A 20899-nucleotide genomic window follows, 5' to 3' on the forward strand; every position below is an offset into this window, starting at 1 on the left:
TGTGATGGAAATTTTGGAAATTTTGGAGAAAGTTGGGGGAACTGAACACAGCCTCAGTACGTTCTGGGCAACACGCGGACGAGCTTCTAGAAGCCCTGCATGTGGTATCACTTCGTCCAGTCGAGGGCTCGAGGGGAAGGCACAGCTCCCGTTCTGCTGTAGACCGTAGTACCAGACAAATAAAGGGACCGGGAAAGCGAAAGGGACAGTAGGCAGTGCAGAAACAGTGCAACGCGCCGCGTGTTCTAGACGATAATGCATTGGCTGTGTTTAGTTTCAAAATTTCTCTTTCCAAACTTTACTATTCACCTATCACATCAAATCTCTTACCTCAGGCATAAAATATTAAATGTAGGTAAATAAAAAATAATTGTATAGTTTTGATGTACACGACGAGATGAATCTTTTGAGCCTAGTTAGGTCATGGTAGTACAACAATTATCACAAACAAATGAAAAATGCTATAGTGTCTGATGTGACCCTTTCTACCACCATTTTACGGATATAACACACCGCCATTATTGTTTTCTGTTCTAACTCTCTGCACTCTTCTGGGCTCTGTTCTGCAGTAAACCCGTACTTTTGTGATTGCTGCATTCGCAGCCAATCACCATGTTCGCTTGCCTTGTCCAGCTGGATCAGCACTACAGTACCACCGTTGATACAGTACCACCGCATATAATCAGATTCTCTGTATTTGAAACTCTACATTAACCTTTGCTACAGTAACCAGCCACTACAGGGCTCCTCCCTCGCATAAATCAGTCCCAGCCAGCCGCTCCAGCCCAGCGAACAGGGTGAATGCCCGCGTGCAATTTTCGGTCAATAAAAATTGGACATCCTTTCATCATCTAGTAGTATATCACTAGAAAGGCTGGGGCGCGGCGTTGCCGCGCCAGGTTGGGTTACCAGTGAATAACATGTCAATCTATGTATATATTATTTGTATATTTGGAAATACTAATTATCCATCAAATTTAAGAGTTGTCGTGGATAGGTTCCCTTCTCGTACAAGTTGTGATAATGCATGGTATATATTTTAGACTCTCGTGTCTGTATTCTAGGTACAATGGGTTGCATATACACGTTTGTGCAAATGAATTGCAAAAGTGTTTTGAATTTTAAAAATCTCTATATAATGAAGTTGTAGTTTTTGAATTCTTGATCAAATTCTATGTTGATCAACTTTTGATTTCAACGCTTTTTGGTATTCAAGTTGTAAGTATAATGTTGCTCGTGTAGAAGTAACGGATGCAATGGGTTGTGATTTGATTTAATTAAAATTTAAGAGTTTTTCTATAAGAAATCATGAGAGAGGATTTGCATGGGGGGTTGAGATAATTAGTATGAATATAGCAAGTTCAGTTCAAGTCAGAGTGGAGACCAGACCGCGGATTGATTTTTTTAAAGTTGGAGGAGTTTTTTCTAAAATTACAGAGAATGCACAGTCCGCCGTCTGCCGGACCGTGTCTCATGTTGTAGTATTGTAGTTGATGCGAGCTTTAGTTGATGCATGTAGTAGTTTTTTCTTTTAAGTAACATAGTTAAGATAAATCCATCACTTTATTATTTTTGCATAGGTGTCATGGTCTGCAATTCGTTATTGCACATGGTATATATTTTGAGCATTATACTATGGAGATGCTATTTTAAGTAGTATATTATTTTGGATATCAAAACGAAGCTATTACATTTGTTGTTTATTTTTGTGGTTAGAGAAGGGGTAAGATAGTTCATTAGGGAGGGCGGAGCACAATTAGTCTGATACTTAATGTATTTGCGAAAACATGTTGCGATTAGTAGACGTGTTATTTTTTTTAGAAAGTAGTAGTTATATTAAAATATGACACGTTATTGTGGAGGTAGCATGAGAAGTCATAGAAGAATGGTGATCGAATTGTACGTATAGTGTTGCTATTGTAGTAGTAACGATTGGAACGGATTGTTACATAATTTAAGTAAAATTCGAGGGTCTTTCAATGATAGTTCCTGAGAGAGAGAAAGGACGGCGGGTTGATTTTAAGAAAATGCAGGGGGTCTTTTGGAAAATATTGCTGGCCGGGTGGAAGTGGACTGCGGGTTGGTTTTGGCAAAATCTGAGGATTTTTTTGAAAATTTCGCTGAGAGAGAGGGATGGACGGCGGGTTTTATTTCGAGAAAAATCGAGGATTTTTTTATAAAATAGAAAAAGAAAGCTCGATCTAGGCCGTCCGCCCGGATGATCCGACGGCTGGGAAACGTGACTGACGTGGCCACACTCCCAAGCCAGGGAATCGGCCGGGCTGGGACGCCGATTCGTGTTATAGAGATTTGCAAGGAGCTAATGCGCGTGTTTTTTTAAATGAATAGACAGAAGAGCTGCATGTTACTATATATATATAATTTAAAAAAAAGAGCTAGAAAAACACCATAAAACGGTAAAAAGGCCACCAGGCTAACGCCAACAGATACCACCTTCTTCAATAGCCGAGCTCATGGCGTAAAGCGAGGCTGCAAAGTGTCATGTTCCTATGAACGTACTCCTCCTATATGCGTGACATGGTCAAGGCCAACAATTTGAAACTGAAACAGCAGAGAATATTTTGGGGATGGGTTATCCACTGGGACCGGACTATACTCCTCCGGGGAGACTCGAAGCCGAATGCGAAGCCAAGTCAAACGCGACCTCTGCACGCAGCTCTCGGGTCAAGGCGCTACTACTCTGCACTCCAACCAAAAAAGATCGCCGCGCTGCTCAAATGCTTGTGCAGTACGAATACAATGAACCTGGACGCTGTTCGGTGTGTCCAATTATGCAACGCTTGATGGTCAGTGGGCACTGGTTATACGTATAACGTATTAGACCAATATCAATGGAAGTGTTATAGAAGTGTCATATCACATCAGCAAATTTGCTGATATAATATAGTCATTTATAAAAAGAGATGAGAAGGAGTTTCATAGGATGAGAAATGAATGTCGTCACCATAACACTTCTCCAGCATGGCTATCAAGTTTCAGGTCTTAGTAACTGTGCGATGACACTCACTGATCTTAAAAATATTGCTCTCTTCGTTCCAAATTGTAGATTATTTTGGCAAATCTAGATACTCCCTCTGTTCCAAAATATAAGTCATTCCAAAAATCTTGGAGAGTCAAACCATCTTAAAGTTTGACCAAAATTATAGAGAGAAATATAAAGATTTATGACATCAAATACATTGGTATCATGAAAATTGCACTATGAAAATATAGCTAACAAAGAATCTAATAATACTTAATTGGTATCATAAATGTTATTATCTTGTTATATAAATTTGATCAAATTTAAAAAACTTTGACTCTCCAAGATTTTTGGAATGAGTTATAATTTGAAACGGAGGGAGTACATAATTTTTGCTATATGCTTAGACAAAAATTATGCTTTCAGATATATCAAAACGACCTGCGAATTGAAACGGATGGAGTAATAGTAAAACTGCTACGCACGCATGCACATGCACTGCTGGTGACGGTTGGTTGGTGCATAATGGTGCTCGGAAATGTTTGTTTACTCGCCCAGGAGGTTTCCTGGGACGTGCATGCATGGAATTACGAGACTAGTGGTTTGACCATGATGCCCGGAAGCTGCATGCTATTCGAGGTTTTGCTAAGAGTAAATTAGTTTATCTATCTTTATTGGGAAAGTAGTAACCATGCATTCGCACTGCGCTGATCATGACAACTTTTATCAATAAAAAAGCTGAATACAGCAATATCCAGTCCCTTCCGTGCTGTGTATACACAGCAACTGTTGTTGTAGTGTCTTCAGGATGACCACAAGATACTGCAGGGAGAACTCGCCAAAAAAAAAAACTGCAGGGGGCAGATTGAAATTAGATAATTAAGTCTCGTCAGTTTCATTTTTCTCTATATACAGCCCAGCCGTGCTCTGGCTCCAGGCGGTGATCAAACCTCGCTAGCATGGCTGATGCTGCAATACTTACGATCATCAAGTAGTAAAAAGTAAACAAACAGATCAGAGATCGAAAAAGGTTGGCAGAAATTAAAAACGCGAGAGGGGACACGCATGATACGACCTGATGCGACGAGGACTTCAATTTGTGAGACGACGACAAACACGGAACGCCGGACAGGATCATTTGGGGATGTGCTCCATCACATATATTTTACCTTGATCTGCCATCAGCCCATCACGCACGTATATTTTACACGGTGGGTCGATGCCTGGATGCGAAGAGGACTAGAGATGGCATGTAAATTGACGTTTTGCCCCCTGCGTTGCGACGACGGCGATGGCTGGCAGTGGGCAACATGGTTTCTAACTTTCTCGGTTCCACGATGTTCGACTGCCCAATCGGCATTTAGAGTCGCTGTCGAAAGGAAAAGGGCATAATTATTAAACGCAATTCTTTTCGCGGCGAGATGCAATGACCCGACACAACCTCGACATGCTTCTGCTGAAAAACATTATCTGTACTTCTCCTTGTCTATTTACACTACTGTAACTAGTTGTTGTATCTTGCGAAGTGGAGCCATCCAAGTGTCCAGGTAGCTAGAGAGTTTTTTCTTTTTGGAATAAACTAGAGAGTTTTTTTCTTTCCTGTTAGCTTCTTTCCAGCACAACTATTTCATGGTTGTCTTCATCGATAATGGCATTCCAGTAGCGAGATTAACTTCGCATTTGAACCTGATTATTTCGTATGGAACCGCTAAATGTTCAGGCCAGATCCTATTGGAGTGTGTAAATTAAAATAACCACCGCATATCGCCGAGCCAGAAAAAGGATTATTCCACCATCCTCGCAAAAGAAACAAAAAAGGATTCCACCAGCCCAGCTAGATGTGTTACTCATTTCTGCTGTAGTAGTGTCCAATTTACTGAAACCTTCGGAAGGAATCCTCGGGGGCCCGCTGCACTTGCACCTGCACGCCTATGCATGTGATGCAGCTCGGATCGTACAACTAATCAAGTGGCCACAATCTCCAGCAAGATTACGCGACGAAAGGATCAAAGTCTCAGCGCAGATCTATTTTATGGAGCAATGCACGGATACACGAACAGCCCTTGCTAGTTGCTAATAGCATAATATAATCATGGTTTATTCTTCGCCTCTCGCGGCGTTGTTACTAGGCTTACGGCCTGCCTACTACTCCCTCCGTTCTAAAATATAAGTCGTTTTGACTTTTCTAAATTCATATATTTTGTTATGTATTTAGACATATGTTATATCTAGATGTATAATAAATATTATAAATTTAAAAAAATCAAAACGACCTACATTTTAGAACGGAGGGAGTAGGAGTTGTATTTGCCTGGATCAGGATGTTGCATGCCACGTCCTTCTGCAGGAAAAAGAAAGGGCTGTCACGTTATGGTGGTCTCCGGCCGGACACCAGCAGCCAGCAGGGCAGCGAGCCATGACACTACTGTGCTGCCGGTGCTGCGCAAGCGGTGACGGTGAGGGTAGCTAGGACGACGTGGCGAGGGCCCTGCGGCGCATGCCCACGCGCCGACGTGTCGGCCGGCCGCCACCAGGCCACACACTGGCCCCGCGCTCGCCTGTGGAGGCGGCGTGGATAGCCCGGGACCACCACGTGGCTCGCCCGGCCGCCGAGAACTTGGCGGCCAAGGTAGCCGGGACCGTCAGTGCGCCGGCGGACCCGGTCCTTGCGGTGGTGGCTCCCCAACTGCACCCCGCGTGACAGAATCGGGGCAGATTTTTCTCGGCAAGCAGCCAAGCAACGATGCCCACCAGTTACGGCTCCGGGAACGGTGAAATTTCGCGGAGAGCCGAGTCGTCGCCTCGTCCGTCTGAGAGAGAGAGAGAGAGAGAGAGAGAGAGAGAGAGAGAGAGAGAGTGCCGTCTGCCGTGGAATGGAGATGCTGGGGCCGTAATGCACGTGCGAGTCTGAGCGATCTCCCACACGCTGACGCGCGGGGCCCGCCCCGTCACAGATCCTAAACCGATGCTAACAGAAATCATTTTCAAGGTCGCCGGGCTGTCAAGCAAGTCAAAGGGCCAGCCGCCGGGTCACAAGACTCGCACGGATCACAGCACTGCCTCTGGGCCCGGCCTCCGACGATTAACCAGCCAGACACAGTCCACCGGCCCCAGGTCGTCTCCGCGGCCCATATAGCAACAGAGGCTTCCAGGAAGCTTCCCTGGCGCACCGGTGAACCCGCCTCGCGCGCCGGGCCCCACCCGCCTCGCGCGCGGTGGACGGGGTGCACGGGCCGGACGCGCGGGTCCGCGCGCGGCGCGCCTGGTTGGGAGGGTGTCGACATTCTCCCCGCACCCATGTTTTTTTTGACGCCTCTCATCGGTACACGCACACTCACTCTACACTAGACCTGGGTATGGGTCATCCGACCCGAATAACCCGACCCAACCCGCCCGAAAAAAACCCGATCCGACCCGACCCGAGCTACGTGGCGGGTGGGCGCGGGCCATATTTTTTGACCCGCAACAATCAACGGGCCGGGCACGGGCCGTGATTTTTGACCCAAAACCCAACCCAACCCGAAAAACCCGACCCAAAGGCCAAAAAACCCGACCCAACCCGAAAAAACCCCGACCCGACACGCCCGCGCAGGGTGCACGGGACAACCCGACCCGACCCGGTGATAGGTACGGGTCGGGCGCGGGCTGTCCTATGCGACCCGTGACCCGAACCCGACCCGACGTTTGCCCAGGTCTACTCTACACACGCACACCTCACTCACACCACCACTAGATCCTTCTCGAGATCACCAGATGATCTCATAGAAGTCGGGCAAAAACGCTGTTCCCGAACGCGAACCCGCGCCGAGCAGCGCTCGAACGCAGGCGGCGGGCGCTCCACGGAGCAGCCTTGCCAACGCGCGCGTAGCGCGCGTTCGCTTCCCGCGCCCATGTTGGTGTACAAAAGCCCGCGGCTCGGGCCAACCTGCGCCTCTCGAAAAACACTGGTCCGCGTCCAGTCCAGCACCACCTCCGCCTTTCCTCTTATCGTCCCCCCTCCCTCAGTCCCTCTCGCGTCTCGAGTAGTATCTTCCTCGCTCGCCTCGCCTCGGCTCCCTCCACCGTCCCGGGTCGCCCGCTGTCGCACGCAGGTACGCGCCTACCCTTGGCGAGCTCGCGCGCCTCCACGACTGCGCCGTACGCCCGCTGATCCGTGGGATCAGCCAGCGCGTTTCGGGGCTCGTGGACATGGATACCGCCTCCGCGCTCGGATTCTGATTTTTCGTCTCGCTGCGTTCCTGTGCATTTCCAGGTCGGCGGGCTCTGCGGTGCTTGTGCTCCGTGTATGCTCTGCGGCGGCGGCGGTTTTGGGGGCGCGGAGAGTCCGTACCGATGGTCATGGACGCTGGCCTGCACGAGCCGTGCGCGCTGCTGCCGGGACCGGGATCCAACAAGCGCGACGGCCACCTGCCAATCTACCCCCAAATCGCCCCCGCCGCCAATCGGTTCACGGCGGAGGACCTCGAGTCGCTGCTGTTCCTGCCGCACGACGGGATCGCTGCCGCTGCGGGGGCCGGCGGCGGCTACCTCAACGTCGCGCCTACTATCGTGGTCCCGCCCGCATCCACCTACCAGGCGTCGCCGCCGAGGGATGCCGCCGCTGCGGGCGGCGGCGGCGTCGGCGTCGGCGGCTACCTGAATGTCGCGTCTACAACCGTGGTCCCGCCTGCACCCACCAACAGCGGGCCGCCGCCGGGGGATGCCGAGGCCGCGGCCGCTCCGGCGGCGGCCGGGCAGCCGGACGACTCGGAGGCGTTCTCGGACATCGTGCTGGGATACATCAACCGCATGCTCATGGCCGAGGACATCGACGATAAGTACGATCACTACCCGGACCACTCCGCGCTGCTCGCCGCCGAGAAGCCGTTCCTCGAGATCCTCGCCGACCAGCCCGCGAGCTCGGGCGGGAGCGCGGTCGAGAGCCCCAACGGTAGCAGCGTCACCAACTCCTGCAACAGCCTCGGCTCCTGCAGCTGCGGTGCGGCGGCGGCTGATGGCTTCAGCGCCTTGCCGACGCCGGCGCTCGACCTCCCCTCGGCGGCGTTCCTTCAGCCGCCGCAGCTGTATCAGGATTTGAGCCCTGAGAGCGGCGTGGTGGATGCTGGCGGCCCGTGGCCGTACGACCCGACGGAGTTCTATCAGCTGCAGGCCAACCCGGTGGCGGAGGCCGTGCTTTCGCAGTCGCCGTCGTTCGCGTCGTTGAACTGCAGCGGTATTGCATCATCAGACGGCTTTGAGTCGTTGTTGAGCTCGTCCGGTGTCATGACGGATGTTGGCTTGACTGATTTTGGTGTGCACAGCCAGCAGGCTATGCACTTCTGCCGCGGAGTGGAAGAGGCAAGTAAGTTTCTGCCTGACGAGAGTAAGCTTGTCATAGATCTTGAGAAGTCGGCATCTGTTGCAAGCTTGGTGGCTAATGTCAAAGAGGAGAAGAGGTTCTCAGAGGTCAAGACAGAGAAGGATGATGTTGAGGCAGCAATTCACAGGGGGAAGAAACATTTTTACGGTGATGACTTGGATGCAGAGGAAGGGAGGTGTAGTAAACATTCAGCAGCAGCAGCTATTGATCCTGATCACCTTGTGCGAGACATGATGGACAAGGTCTTGCTGTGCAATGGAGAGATGTGCTCCAAAGGCGTCAGGGAGCTGCGTGAAGCCCTGCAACATGATGTTGGGAAGCATTCCCATGGGGGTCATGGAAAAGAGTCCGGACATGGCAAGGGCCGTGGCAAGAAGCAGCCGAAGAAAGAGGTGATTGACTTGGAAACTCTCCTCATCCACTGTGCTCAGTCTGTTGCCACCGATGATCGGCGTGGCGCAACTGAGCTCCTGAAGCAGATCAGGCAGCATGCATCTCCCAATGGTGATGGTGACCAGCGTTTGGCATACTGCTTTGCCAATGGTCTTGAGGCGAGGCTTGCTGGTAATGGGAGTCAGATTTACAAGTCTGTCGTAATGACACGGTTTCCCTGCACTGATGTGCTGAAAGCCTACCAGCTTTACTTAGCAGCTTGCCCATTCAAGAAGATATCTCATTTCTTTGCCAATCAAACAATTGTGAATGCTGTGGAGAAGGCGAAGAAAGTTCACATTGTCGACTATGGCATATACTACGGATTTCAGTGGCCGTGCCTCATTCAGCGGCTATCTACTAGGCCTGGTGGCCCTCCAAGACTCCGGATCACAGGAATTGACACACCTCAGCCTGGTTTTCGCCCAGCAGAGCGTATAGAGGAGACAGGAAGATACTTAAAAGATTATGCTCAGACCTTCAATGTCCCATTTGAGTTCCAAGCCATCCCATCTCGATTTGAGGCTGTTAAGATAGAGGATCTCCACATTGAGAAGGATGAGCTGCTGATTATCAACTGCATGTTCAGGTTCAAGACATTGATGGAAGAGAGCGTGGTGGCTGAGAGTCCAAGGAACATGGTCCTCAACACAATCAGGAAGATGAACCCACATATGTTCATCCATGGGATCATGAATGGATCTTACAATGCTCCATTCTTCGTGTCACGCTTCAGGGAAGCCTTGTTCCACTACTCTGCTATCTTTGACATGCTGGAGACAAACATTCCAAGGGACAACGAGCAGAGGCTGCTCATCGAGACGGCCCTGTTTGGGAGGGAGGCAATGAACGTGATCTCTTGCGAGGGACTGGAGAGGATGGAGAGGCCAGAGACTTACAAGCAGTGGCAGGTCCGGAATCAGAGGGCTGGGTTCAAGCAGCTGCCGATCAACCAGGACATCATGAAGCGTGCGCGGGAGAAGGTCAGGTGCTACCACAAGGACTTCATCATCGACGAGGACAACAAGTGGTTACTGCAAGGGTGGAAAGGGCGCATCCTGATGGCGCTGTCGACATGGAAACCAGATCACAAATCTTCTCAATAGCTTCTTGGGCTTTTATGACCCAGAGCACTGTAAATGACGACCTGTTCATATCTTTGGATGCTTGGGCTGATTGTTCCTGCACCTGTGTTCAAGCAGCTGCTAAAAAAATGTTTTCACCATCTTATATGGTTGACATGATCTAGGGTCCCTGCATGTTAAGGTACTTCTGGGCAGGAACAAATGAACAATTAGTGCATTCTTTGATGGAGCAGACTAGGTATGTTAATTATGCGGTAGACCTAGGATTGTTTAATCCCTGGATCAGTCTTATCCAATCTTGTATTATATTTGTTCCCGATTAAGCGGTTCTGTCAGAAGTTTTGCGCTTGTGTGTCTCTGCAAAGTTTTGTGCACCTTGTGGCCCGTGTCCAGTTGCCATCATGGACAGATGCCTGATCGCCTATCCGGTCCATCTGCAGGTGAGCTAACCGCGTCTATAACTTTCCCCTATTGCTGAAACACGACCGATCAGATGAGCTGAAACTTGAGTACTTGACATTTCGATGAGCAGAACTATTTGAGGAAATTGACCATTGGGCGTGCTCTCGGCCTGCAGTCATCTGCTTCGCCTGAAGCAGAAAATACAGTCGCAAGGCCGCTAGCATCATTGTACCTAGAATCTTTTTTTTTCTTTTGCGAAAATTGTATCTAGAATCTTATAAACCACACGCAACGCAAGCGAAAGCACCTCAGCGAGAAGGCTCCAACACGCTGCTCGCATCACACACTGAAACGTCCATCACCGGGTAGTGTGCATCGGCGGTACACCGCCGCCACCGTTGGAGCGTCTAGAACGTTGCCCGGCAGACGGCAGTCGGCGGTCTGATCAGGTCGGCCGCGGATGCGGATCGATCGCCCGCAATGGACGTCACTTTCATCTCATGTGAGAAAGAGAAAGCCCGGCGCATCTGCCGAATTAGAGCGGCCACCTCCGCCGTGGCCTCTCTGGCTCTCTCGTCACGAACAGTGGAGAACAGATCGGTCCAACGAACCTACGCTACGCCTTGCCTGCATTGCAACGAAAGAAAAAGAACACCAAGAATTCTGACAGCGGCAGTTGCTGCCGTCAGAATTTGTTTTCTTTTTTTTTCCCATCGAAAGAAAGAAAACACCAGACATATTGGGGTGGCATGGCATAAGACGTGGCTTGCAGCAAGCACACACCGAGAAGAATCCAGCACTAAAACCTTATCAGCAATCGCGGCGGAAAGTTACGGCTGCTCGGCGACGACGGTTAGGGACGCAGGGCAGGTCGCCGTCGCGCGCCGATCGCCGGCTCCGGCTGGATCCCGCACTCGGGGGCCTCCAGGTAAAGCGGCCAGAGCCGTAGCCCCGTAGCGCATTTCCGCCACGGCAGCGGATAATATGCGTTCACACTAGAGGTCAGCTGAGGCGTTCAGGTTCAGTGAACCTGTAGATTGCTGAGGGATCGCCCCCACGAGCCGGCGAATCGGACAGGAGATTCTTGTGGGACAGGCCGAGTTTTCTACGGTTTCGCTAGATTTCGCGGGATCGTAGCCTCGTAGGGAATATCCAGGGGCGATGTGGGGGCATGTGGCGCTGCCCTCATTCGGGCGGGTGGATTGTGTATGTAGCCACAGATGTGCTCGCAACTTGGGTGCAGGTGACACAGGGCAAGTTGAACATTGGATACAGAACGGTGTCGCGTCGCGTCGAGTCATCTCTGCGCGGCGACCGTGCCGTGCGAAGCAGGGACCTGAACATGGTGTGCCCTCGGCTATCGAGATTTACGCCTAGGGGTGTGTTTAGATCCGAAAAAGTGGAAAAAAGAGTTACATCGGATACTATAGTATATTATAATACTTTTCATTTATTTGTGGTAAATATTGTTCTATCATAGGCTAACTAGGTTCAAAAGATTCGTCTCGTAACGTACATCAAAACTATACAATTAGTTTTTTTATTTATCTACATTTAGTACTCCATGCATATATATGAGACAAAAAATTTAATGTGATAGATGAATAGTAAAGTTTGGAGAGAAAAATTTTGCAACTAAACACAGCCTAGGACTCGAAGCGTTATCTACCCATAGGCAGGCGTACGGCGAAGCAGTGACAGGCAATCGCCATGTTTGGTTTCCATTCAAAAAAATTTCATAAAAAGACAAATGCATGCATTGAGTACTAAATAAAATTTATTTGCGAAACATTTTCACGGATGAGTGTAATTTTTCAAGATGAATCTAATGAGTCAAGTTCCATCATAATTGGCTATAGTGATGCTACAGTAATCGCTCATAATCATGCGGTCAAATGACTTATTAGCTACAGCACATGCTACAAACCATAATTATAAAGATTATTTTGTAATTAAATTTAATTTAATATCTTTAATTAGTGGTCAAAGAAGTATGAAAACTTTTTCACTCCTAACCAAACAAGGCTAATATTCTCGTGCCACTGCAGTGTCGACGCCACGGGGAGACATGGAAGCCTGGCTTCGAGGTCAATGGGGAGAAGAACCTGGCGTCCCTCTCGTTCCATCCGTCCTCGAGAGTGAAAGGTGCGGAGCGGCTGGTGTGTTCCGTGCATCGCTGAGCGAAAAAGAAGTGACACTTGGGGACTTGGTTGCCAACTTGGCCATGACAAGTAAGCGTACCGCGCAGGCACGGCCGACAGGGCTCGCAACTTGCAAGATGCTCGCAGAGTCGCGGTCGCTTCACACCAGCACTGAGGTCAGGAGCAAACGAGCAGGACTCTATGGATGACCTGGGCCGTGCCCTTTTTTTTTTGAAAAGTGACCTGGGCCATGTCCTGAATGAGCAGATCCGTGATAACTGGGTCGCCTTTCGGATATTTTGGGCCTCCACGCGCGCGTACGTGGGGGTGGGGGAGCAGAGCACATAACATGCCTGAGTAGGAATGGCAATGGGTACCCGAAACCCGATAGGTTTTTGCTCCATTAGGGTACGGGTTTTGGTCAACTTTTAGACCCGTGGGTTTATTAATGGGCACAAAGTCCTACCCGTTGGGTTTATGGGCACGGGTTTGTTCCTATAATACCCGAACCCGTGAACCCATGGATTTTTTAAATCCGATCCAACATAGAGTAATTGTCATTTTATTTTGTGAGTTTATAACGAATTTAACATCCCTTTCCTTCAATTCTTATTTTAGTGAACCCTTAGGTGATGGGTATGGGTGTTGTCGCTTTGCAGTTGTCGTGTTTGTATATGCATGTGATGGATTTATGACTTTGCATGGTGTTATGATCATTTAAATATAGAGCTTGTTAGTGAACATAGATTTCTTATTCATAATACACTACACATGATGTTTACTATGTTAAACTTATTGATCATAAAAAAATTGTATAGTGAAGTGTAGACCCACGGGTAACCCGTGGGTACCCGCTAACCCGATGGGTTTGAGTTTGGGCAAAATTCTAAACCCGTCACGGGTATGGGTTTTTTAATGGGTTCAAATATTTTTCATGGGTTTGGGTTTGGGACGGCTAAACCCGATGGGTTTAAACCCGTTGCCATCCCTATGCCTGAGTGAGTTTAGTCCCGCACCGGAACTTTGACAAGATTAGCCTAATGACCACACAATATAATCAGGGGCGTGGCTACCGGAAAACATACTTACCTGGACGGGGTCTATGGGTGATCAAGAATGCTCATGGCCTAGACCAATGGTCCACATTGCACTTGGTGGATGTGTTGGTCTACCATCTCCTCAAATAGGAGAGTGGACGTCATAATTTATAGCAGAGGGAGTACGCGTTCGCGCGGCCCCTACCGAACCTCAATTTGAAATTTGTTGATGAAAAAAAAATTACAAGTTCATAGTTGTGGCTATGACAAATTTGGAGTTGAATGGAAATGCTGACTTGAGATGGTGGCATCTGGATTGAGATAAGTAATAGCACTCGCCAAACGACATAGTTTTGTGTTAACTGATAAGCAAGTCGTTATCTAGTCCATTCTCTTATTGATACAAATTCAATCATCATAATGATGCTCTTTTAGCTCCTCAATGTTGAAGGTAACGGAATGAGTATGCCATTCAAACCTCTTGCGCAATAGTTATGGATTAAAATTGTTATGCTGATGCTCCAGGTGCAAATATGGAAAACATACTATCATACTAAAACCAGGGGACAAACAGTAATCTGGGCTAGACCGAGCAGCAAGCTTCAGTAATATACGGGAATGGGTTTTATGCAATTCAGAAAGAAATACTTAGGATCATATCTATGATCTATCTCATTCATATGGAATTATGGATGCAGCTATGTAAGTTTCAGGATATAGACAGGTATTCAAACATACAGACATCCCCCCGTTTGGCATTCAAAATTCAGTCTGAAAAAAACTGATCTTGTGGCCCTAAGTTGTGGAGGTGACAGTTAGAAAAGAAAATGCAATGTGACAGGTGCAGAGTGATGATTAAGGTGATTAGAATAACCCATGGTAATTCTTTGCTCTGCTTACTTCTCGCCTTCCGGTACATCCAAAACGACTAGTATCTTTTTTTTTAAACGAAGCAGGCAGAAGAGCTGCCGATTATATTAAAAAAAAAGAAACAACACCCAGACTGGACAAAACAACAATGACAAAGAAACCGACCAGTTGGATTTGGACACGGCCACTCGAACTCCACTCAGCAAACAACCGATTGGATTGGGACCTCAACGGTGGCAGCATAACTCAACCTCAACGACTAGTATCTTTCAGTACTTCAGTAATGGAACTTTCAGTGGGCCATAGTTGCCCTGAGATAGTTGGGTTATTCTTATCATAGTGGCCCATGGGAAGTTGTCAAAGCTTCACATAAGGTGGAAAGAAACAGCAATTTGCTTTGGGCCTTTGTGTTACAGAACCCTTTCGTTTTCCTTTATCAATTTGTTGCCGGCCTTCTTTTCTTTGGCATGTTACCTGGCAGCTATATTTGTTATATAGACTATTATATTTTTAAAATTGGAAGTACAATTGCAAATTCCAGAATACATACCAGTCTTACAAAAATTCATCTATTCTTTAAAATAAAATAAATTTAGTTCATAATCAACTACACTTTAGCCTTTAATTTCTTCAACTACTTGCTGTACATGGAGTACATAATCAATCAATTAAGTTCTTCCTAAAAAAAGAAATGTAGCTATTTGTTATACATGCAGTTCGTAATCAATTACTTCAGCCTTTAATTTGATGGTGCTACCTGCACTCATTTTGGTGAAAAAAGTATTATTAATTTGTGATAGGTTCATTCATCTCTTTCTAGAGGCCTTTGTCCATCAGTCCGAAAGGATGAAGATGGAAACAGCATTTAGGCTGTTGAAAGCAAGGTGGATCAGTGTGGTATACTACCTGATGTTCTTCTGGATGGGGTTGCTATACACGCTGCCTAGTTTTACTTGATATATGCTACACTTTAGCTACCATCATATATAGTGCCTTCAAAACACTTCAACATGGGTCACGTTCTGTATTAAGTTCTTCTTGACAGAATGACAACTGCAATGTTGGTCATTATCACCTTTCAAGGGTTCAGTACAGAAAGCAGCCCGTGCTGAGTGTCCCCCCCACCCAACACTCTCTTTAAAATAACATTTCCCTTGACCATGAACAAAGAAGACGCATGTGGAGTTATTGGATTTGGTGCAAGTCACGCCATGGTTTATTGATTCAAGAGTACCAAAACATTATCGTTACAAAGTTGCAAAGAAATAGAAGGAGAAAAAAATACAAAAAATCCAGGTCAGCTAGGAACGGACTAATTAAAATGGAAGTCTGAAAGAATTGCAGTTGGCAATGATGAAGAAAGTAAACAGAAAAAAAGCCCAACGTTTCTGATCAGGTCTAATTCACAATTTCCTTTCGAAGCAACCGGCAGGAGAGAGCGAGTCCGATTAACACTTGGGAAGATCGGACGGTGGAGGGAGCAGCTTCTGGTGCGGGAGGCTGCCGTCGAGCACCAGCCATGCCATCCTGAGGCCCCACGTCGTGTGCACCTCCAAATGGCAGTGCATGAACCAGACACCTGAGCATTCGATTCATATATTGAGCACATGCGTAAGTCTCAAGTGCACACAGAATTTCTTATCCAGGCCTCGACGATAGATCGAAATCTTACCGGGGTTGTCTGCAAGGAACCGGATGGCCACCCAGCCGCCGGCCGGCACGCCGACGGTGTTCCGCTCGACGGGGTCGACGAGGTTGAACTTGGCCGGGTCGTTGACGGGGTCGTAGTTGCCGTACCCTTGGCCGACGACGAAGAAGTTGAAGCCGTGGAGGTGCAGCGGGTGGCTCTCGATGCCCAGGATGCTGGTGCCCTGCATCACCAGCTCCACGCTGGCGCCGTACGGGATCACCATCAGCTTGGTCCCGCTGGCCACGTTGGTGTTGTTGGGCGGCGTCCCCGTGTAGTTGAACGGCGTCAGGGGCGACACGGGGAAGTCCGGCGAATAGACGCCGCTGGACAGGCCGGTGAAGTGCGAGTGCAGCAGCGCCCTGGTGGGGAGCACGAAGGAGACGTTGTTCATGGACGCCGCGAACTGCGTCGTGTTGGTGGGCCCCTGGCACGTCGTGTTGGCGGGGCACGGGTGCGTGCCCAGCCCCACCGTGAAGAAGAACCTCCTGTCCACCGCCTTGGGCACGGCCGCCGGGTACTGCTTGGTCGCGAGGCTGCGGAGCTTCGCCGTGAAGTTGCCGACGAAGTTGGTGTCGTTGAGCGCCGGCAGCGCTGGCTTGTGCAGTGGCAGGGCCTTGTTGAAGCTCGCCGCGGCGGGGGCGTCGGGGTACTCGTACTCGAGGATGCCGGCGACGGTGGTGTTGTCGAAGGTGCCCGGCCTGGCGGCGGAGTAGGGCGCGGCGGACATGTAGTAGTTGGCGCCGGGGTAGAAGGGCTTCGCGGTGAGGAGCACGTTGGTGGTCTGGCCCGGGCCGATGATCAGGGTGTCGACGGTGAACGGCTTGACGTAGACGGCGTCGACCTCGACGACGGTGAGCGAGTGGTTGGCGACGGAGAAGAAGAGCTCGTCGTTGAGCGCGGCGTTGATGAGGCGCAGCATGTACGTCTTCCCGGGCTTCACCTTGAGCTTGTACGTGTCTGCATGCGTGTCACACGCGCAGGCAGGCCACGGTGGATTATATTAATCACCGGAAATCCGGAATAGAATAGAAACATTTCATAAAAAAAAAAGAATAGAAACATCATCTATCTGGAGGCGTAACTAGGATTTCGTTTACGTCACATCACACCGGGCCGGGCGGCCGGAGGCCCCCGCCGGCGAGGTTGCTTTTCAGTACACCAAAGTGTTAGGTCAAGTACCACTAGTTGGATCCCATGACGGCGACGCCCCGCGTAAATTCCCACCCCACGACGGCCAATGCGAAGATCCCGTTCCCAGAAAGGAACTGGGGATCTTCTTACTTACCTTTGAGTGATTTGAACCGCCCACCTTCGAGAAAACGAGCCCTCTTTTATGATTGAGTTTGAACGGCTCGGGCATGCATGGAAAATGGAAAGAACAGAGCGCCCGTTAACGTCACACCTTTTCCCTTTCTGTTAGTTTGCACTACCAGCAGCAAGACTCGTTGTTTTGCTCATCGGCGCCGTTCTCTCTTTTTGTTTCGTTTTGTATTTTTAATCTATAGATAGATGCCTACTACCTAGTCCTTGCTTTGAAACTCCGGAACTCTGACACGCAGTAGCTTCTTCCATGCAAAAAAACAAAAACAAAAAGAAACCGTACCTTTGGCTGAGCAGTTGTAGAGCGGTCCTGGGAGGCCGTTGATGATGTGGGCGTCGGAGACATTCGGCCCGCCGCCGGTCTGGAGCGCCTGCTTGACCACCACCTCCGTGTCCGCCTGCCACCACTCACCTACCGCCCAAAACGAATCCAATTTCGCGATCGCGCAAGATGGATCAGTACTCACTACCACCACCAGCAGCAACAACAATAACAAACGCCGCCGCGATCGTTTTCCCTCGTCGTTCGGGCGTTCACGTCGGCCGGCCGGCCGGCGAGGGAATCGATCGAGAGACACTACTCACCGAAGATGACGGGGACCTCCTTGTAGGGCGCCGGGAACGGGTAGGGCACGCCGAGCTTGGGGAGGATGACGAGGGGCCCGTAGACGGTGGCGCGCAGCCAGGAGATGTGCGCGTGCCACCACAGCGTGCCGCGCTGCCCGGTGACGGTGAAGTTGTACACGTAGCTCTGCCCCGTCTGGATCGGGCACTGCGTGATGTACGCCGGGCCGTCCGCCCACCCCGTCCGCAGCTGCCGGATGCCGTGCCTGCTCGATCGACGTACCACACCGATCAAATTATATTAAATTTGCTGAGATTAATTACATGCATGACTCGTAGCTAAAGACTAGTAAGTAGGAAAAAAAATGCTTGGAACGGGAAGTTTTGCTGGTGTTGTGCTGCTACGGACTAATGCCAGAAGTGGGTGCACCAACGCGCGCACTTTTGACTTGCTCGCACGTACGAGCTGAGAGAGTAGTAGCAGTACGTAGGATCTGTTGGATGATCAGTAGTCAGTTACCAGTGCAGCGAGATGTTGTGCTGGGCGTGGTTGGTGACGCGGATGACGACGCGGTCGCCTTCCCTGGCGACGAGCTTGGGGCCGGGGAACTGCCCGTTCACCGTGACGATGCTCTTGGTGGCGCACAGCCGTGTCACGTTCGCCATTGTCACCTGCATGCATCATTGTCCAGGCTGAGTTATTCATCATATCGATGGTCAAGCAAGGGCTCAAGGCGACCTACTAGCTAGCTAGTATACTAGGCCACTAGGGCTAGCATTGAGGAACTGAATAGCCCAATAATCAAGCTGCGTGCATGTATGCTTGTGCGTGCCGTACGCGATCGAGCGGCTAGCATGAATCAATGCAAGCAAGGACCGAAGGACGACGTACATTGAAGTCGTAGTATCTGGTGATGCCTTGCACTTGGGCGATGGAGGCGAGGAGCATCAGGGCCGCCATGAGGAGGGAGCACGGAAGAGCGGAAGAGGAGGAGAGCGCCATGGCCATGGCCAGACTTCGTACGTCTAGGCTCCGATCGATCGACGCGAGCAGCTACCCGAAGTTGCTCGCGATCGAGCTCGATCTAGAGGCGAAGGACGAAGAAGATGGCCAGGAACAATATGTGTGTGTTGGGACGAGCTGTAGCACTAGATCGAGCTCCATCGATATATATAGGGCATGGCGAGGAGCAACGCAGCAGCAAGTGTGTGTATGGCAACTACCACCGCCACATTTCTTAGGTTTTCTACATGGTCGACAGGCACGCAGCTTGGGCGGCACTATTAGTTTGGTGATTCGGTAGATGAACGATCAAGGGCAGGGCAGGCCAGCTGCTCGAGCTAGCTGGAGTGATCTAGCTTTAGAGTGTGGCCAAAGTATGCGGCAACGATCCGTCTCTTTTGACCATGCACGCACGGGATCGCCGGCCGCTAGCTAGTTTCGTTTTGGTTGATTTGCATGCCGTCACGTACCTTCATTTTCCGGCGCAAAAGTTCATCGATAACTGAACTGAAAGGTAAACTATGTAAAAACCGTTGTCTTGGTGGTGCAGGTAAAGGAAATTAACTGATAGATCATCAATGCATGTTTTCGAAGAAGTCTCAATCGTCAGAGAAAAATCTTGCCGCGTAGTAACTCTTCGATCCACAAAGTAAAGAGCTTGTTCTGCACTATACGTGTCCCATAAAGGATCTTGTCCTACACTGGCTAATTTGACATTTTGACAATTGAATAATGCTGATGGCTCATTGGTCCCTAACTGGTACTTGCTGGTTTAGACCCTGAACAAAATCAGGGAGGTCAGGTGTCAAAATCTACAGATAGTAATGTAGATGCTCTGCAAGCAATTGCAAATCAATTTATGGTGAAGCAAATATATTCCATATCCTTCACACTTAATAAAAGCACATTGTTGATTACAAGGACCTGATCGATCTGGTGTTGAAAAATATGTTTACCTGTATTTGACAAGGCCATCTAGATAATCACACCCAAAGAAAACGAGGAAAAGATCTCTTCTAGATACTGTGTGCAAAGGTTACTTCCTAGTTAGGTTGTGCAGCTTAATCAAAACAACATGACCCACATACATAATGCATGATTCACAGGCGGCCCACCAAAATTTCTTGAATAGAGAAAAGAAATTTGCCTGCAACATCATCAATTGGAAAATGGTACAGTTCGTCGCTGTCACCAACATAGTACGTAGCTTCCTACTACGTTCCCATTTCTCCAAGTTCAGATATCGGTCGACGCATGTTTTTCACCTACAGTTCAGTGAATCTAAGAGTTGTTGGGCTGTATGTTTAAGAATGGATGCATGATCCCTTGCCATGGATCCCAAGACACCCATCCATCTAGTAGGTGCTACCTGCATGGTTGGTGTCTTAGCGTGTGTTCTTTCCTTGTACAATTCCCAACGGGGAGAAGGATGCCTGACCCAACACACGATTAAGCGATGAAACGTTTCCTTCCACTTACTTTGTTGACTGAAAAAGAAGGAACGCGGGGCGAACAGTAACATGTGAAAAGGCATGCACTGAATTTGCTCTTGCAACTCTCTCCAGGACCTACTTGAGGAGGCATTTCGTAAGTAGCTAATAGCATCTCCAAGAGTTTGCCATATTTTACTTGACATATCTTGTGTTTTGCCAACTTCTAAAAAAATATGCCAAGTAAAAAAAGAGCTTATCTCCAACAGTTTGGCATAATTCACTTACCAAATCCAGATCTAACTTACATCAGGAACCCTGAGAGAGAAACAAAATTATATTTATGTCCTTCCACCTCTTGAAAACTTAAATCAGGAACCCTTCTCTGTTATTTATTTCTTTTTTCACCCTCCCACCTGACTAGAAACCACGATACCAACCGCGCGCCGCGCGCGTATATTTACGCGCTGGAGGCTGGTTTTTCCCAAGTTACCAAAAATTGCCAAGTCTTTTGTCAAACTGTTGGAGGAGTATTTTTAACATTTTTGCCAAAAATCAGAGATGGCAACTCGATTTGCTAAAC

At 48.9% G+C, this 20899-nt stretch overlaps 2 protein-coding genes and 1 non-coding gene across 3 annotated transcripts; 2 read left to right on the forward strand and 1 right to left on the reverse strand.

Annotated features, from left to right (window-relative positions):
• The first annotated feature begins 6907 nt into the window (after positions 1–6907).
• On the forward strand, positions 6908–10197 carry LOC120708622 (scarecrow-like protein 9). The gene is made up of 2 exons (XM_039993989.1): positions 6908–7074; positions 7236–10197. Exon 2 carries the CDS (start codon positions 7316–7318, stop codon positions 9878–9880), a length of 2565 nt encoding a protein of 854 aa, XP_039849923.1. The 5' UTR covers positions 6908–7074; positions 7236–7315; the 3' UTR covers positions 9881–10197.
• A 3286-nt stretch (positions 10198–13483) lies between these two features.
• LOC120710954 lies at positions 13484–13644 on the forward strand. The gene has a single exon (XR_005690121.1). It is a non-coding gene; the product is annotated as a U1 spliceosomal RNA (small nuclear RNA).
• Positions 13645–15494: 1850 nt separating this feature from the next.
• On the reverse strand, positions 15495–19187 carry LOC120708623 (laccase-4-like). Its single transcript, XM_039993990.1, has 6 exons — positions 18776–19187; positions 18404–18555; positions 17905–18149; positions 17603–17731; positions 15982–16956; positions 15495–15888 (listed from the first exon to the last, which is right to left on the reverse strand). Exons 1-6 carry the CDS (start codon positions 18890–18892, stop codon positions 15758–15760), a joined length of 1749 nt encoding a protein of 582 aa, XP_039849924.1. The 5' UTR covers positions 18893–19187; the 3' UTR covers positions 15495–15757.
• Positions 19188–20899: the final 1712 nt, after the last annotated feature.

This window comes from Panicum virgatum, chromosome 5K (genome assembly GCF_016808335.1).
Source record: "Panicum virgatum strain AP13 chromosome 5K, P.virgatum_v5, whole genome shotgun sequence".
Taxonomy (NCBI): domain Eukaryota; kingdom Viridiplantae; phylum Streptophyta; class Magnoliopsida; order Poales; family Poaceae; genus Panicum; species Panicum virgatum.

Excerpts from the sequence above, each read along its gene's own strand:
- LOC120708623 (XM_039993990.1), bottom strand. The coding sequence starts at position 18,892 with ATGGCCATGGCGCTCTCCTCCTCTTCCGCTCTTCCGTGCTCCCTCCTC. Across the intron at positions 17,732-17,904 it reads GGAGGTCCCCGTCATCTTCG|GTGAGTGGTGGCAGGCGGAC; the intron begins GTGAGTAGTGTC and ends TTTGGGCGGTAG. Across the intron at positions 16,957-17,602 it reads CTACAACTGCTCAGCCAAAG|ACACGTACAAGCTCAAGGTG; the intron begins GTACGGTTTCTT and ends ACACGCATGCAG.
- LOC120708622 (XM_039993989.1), top strand. The coding sequence starts at position 7,316 with ATGGTCATGGACGCTGGCCTGCACGAGCCGTGCGCGCTGCTGCCGGGA.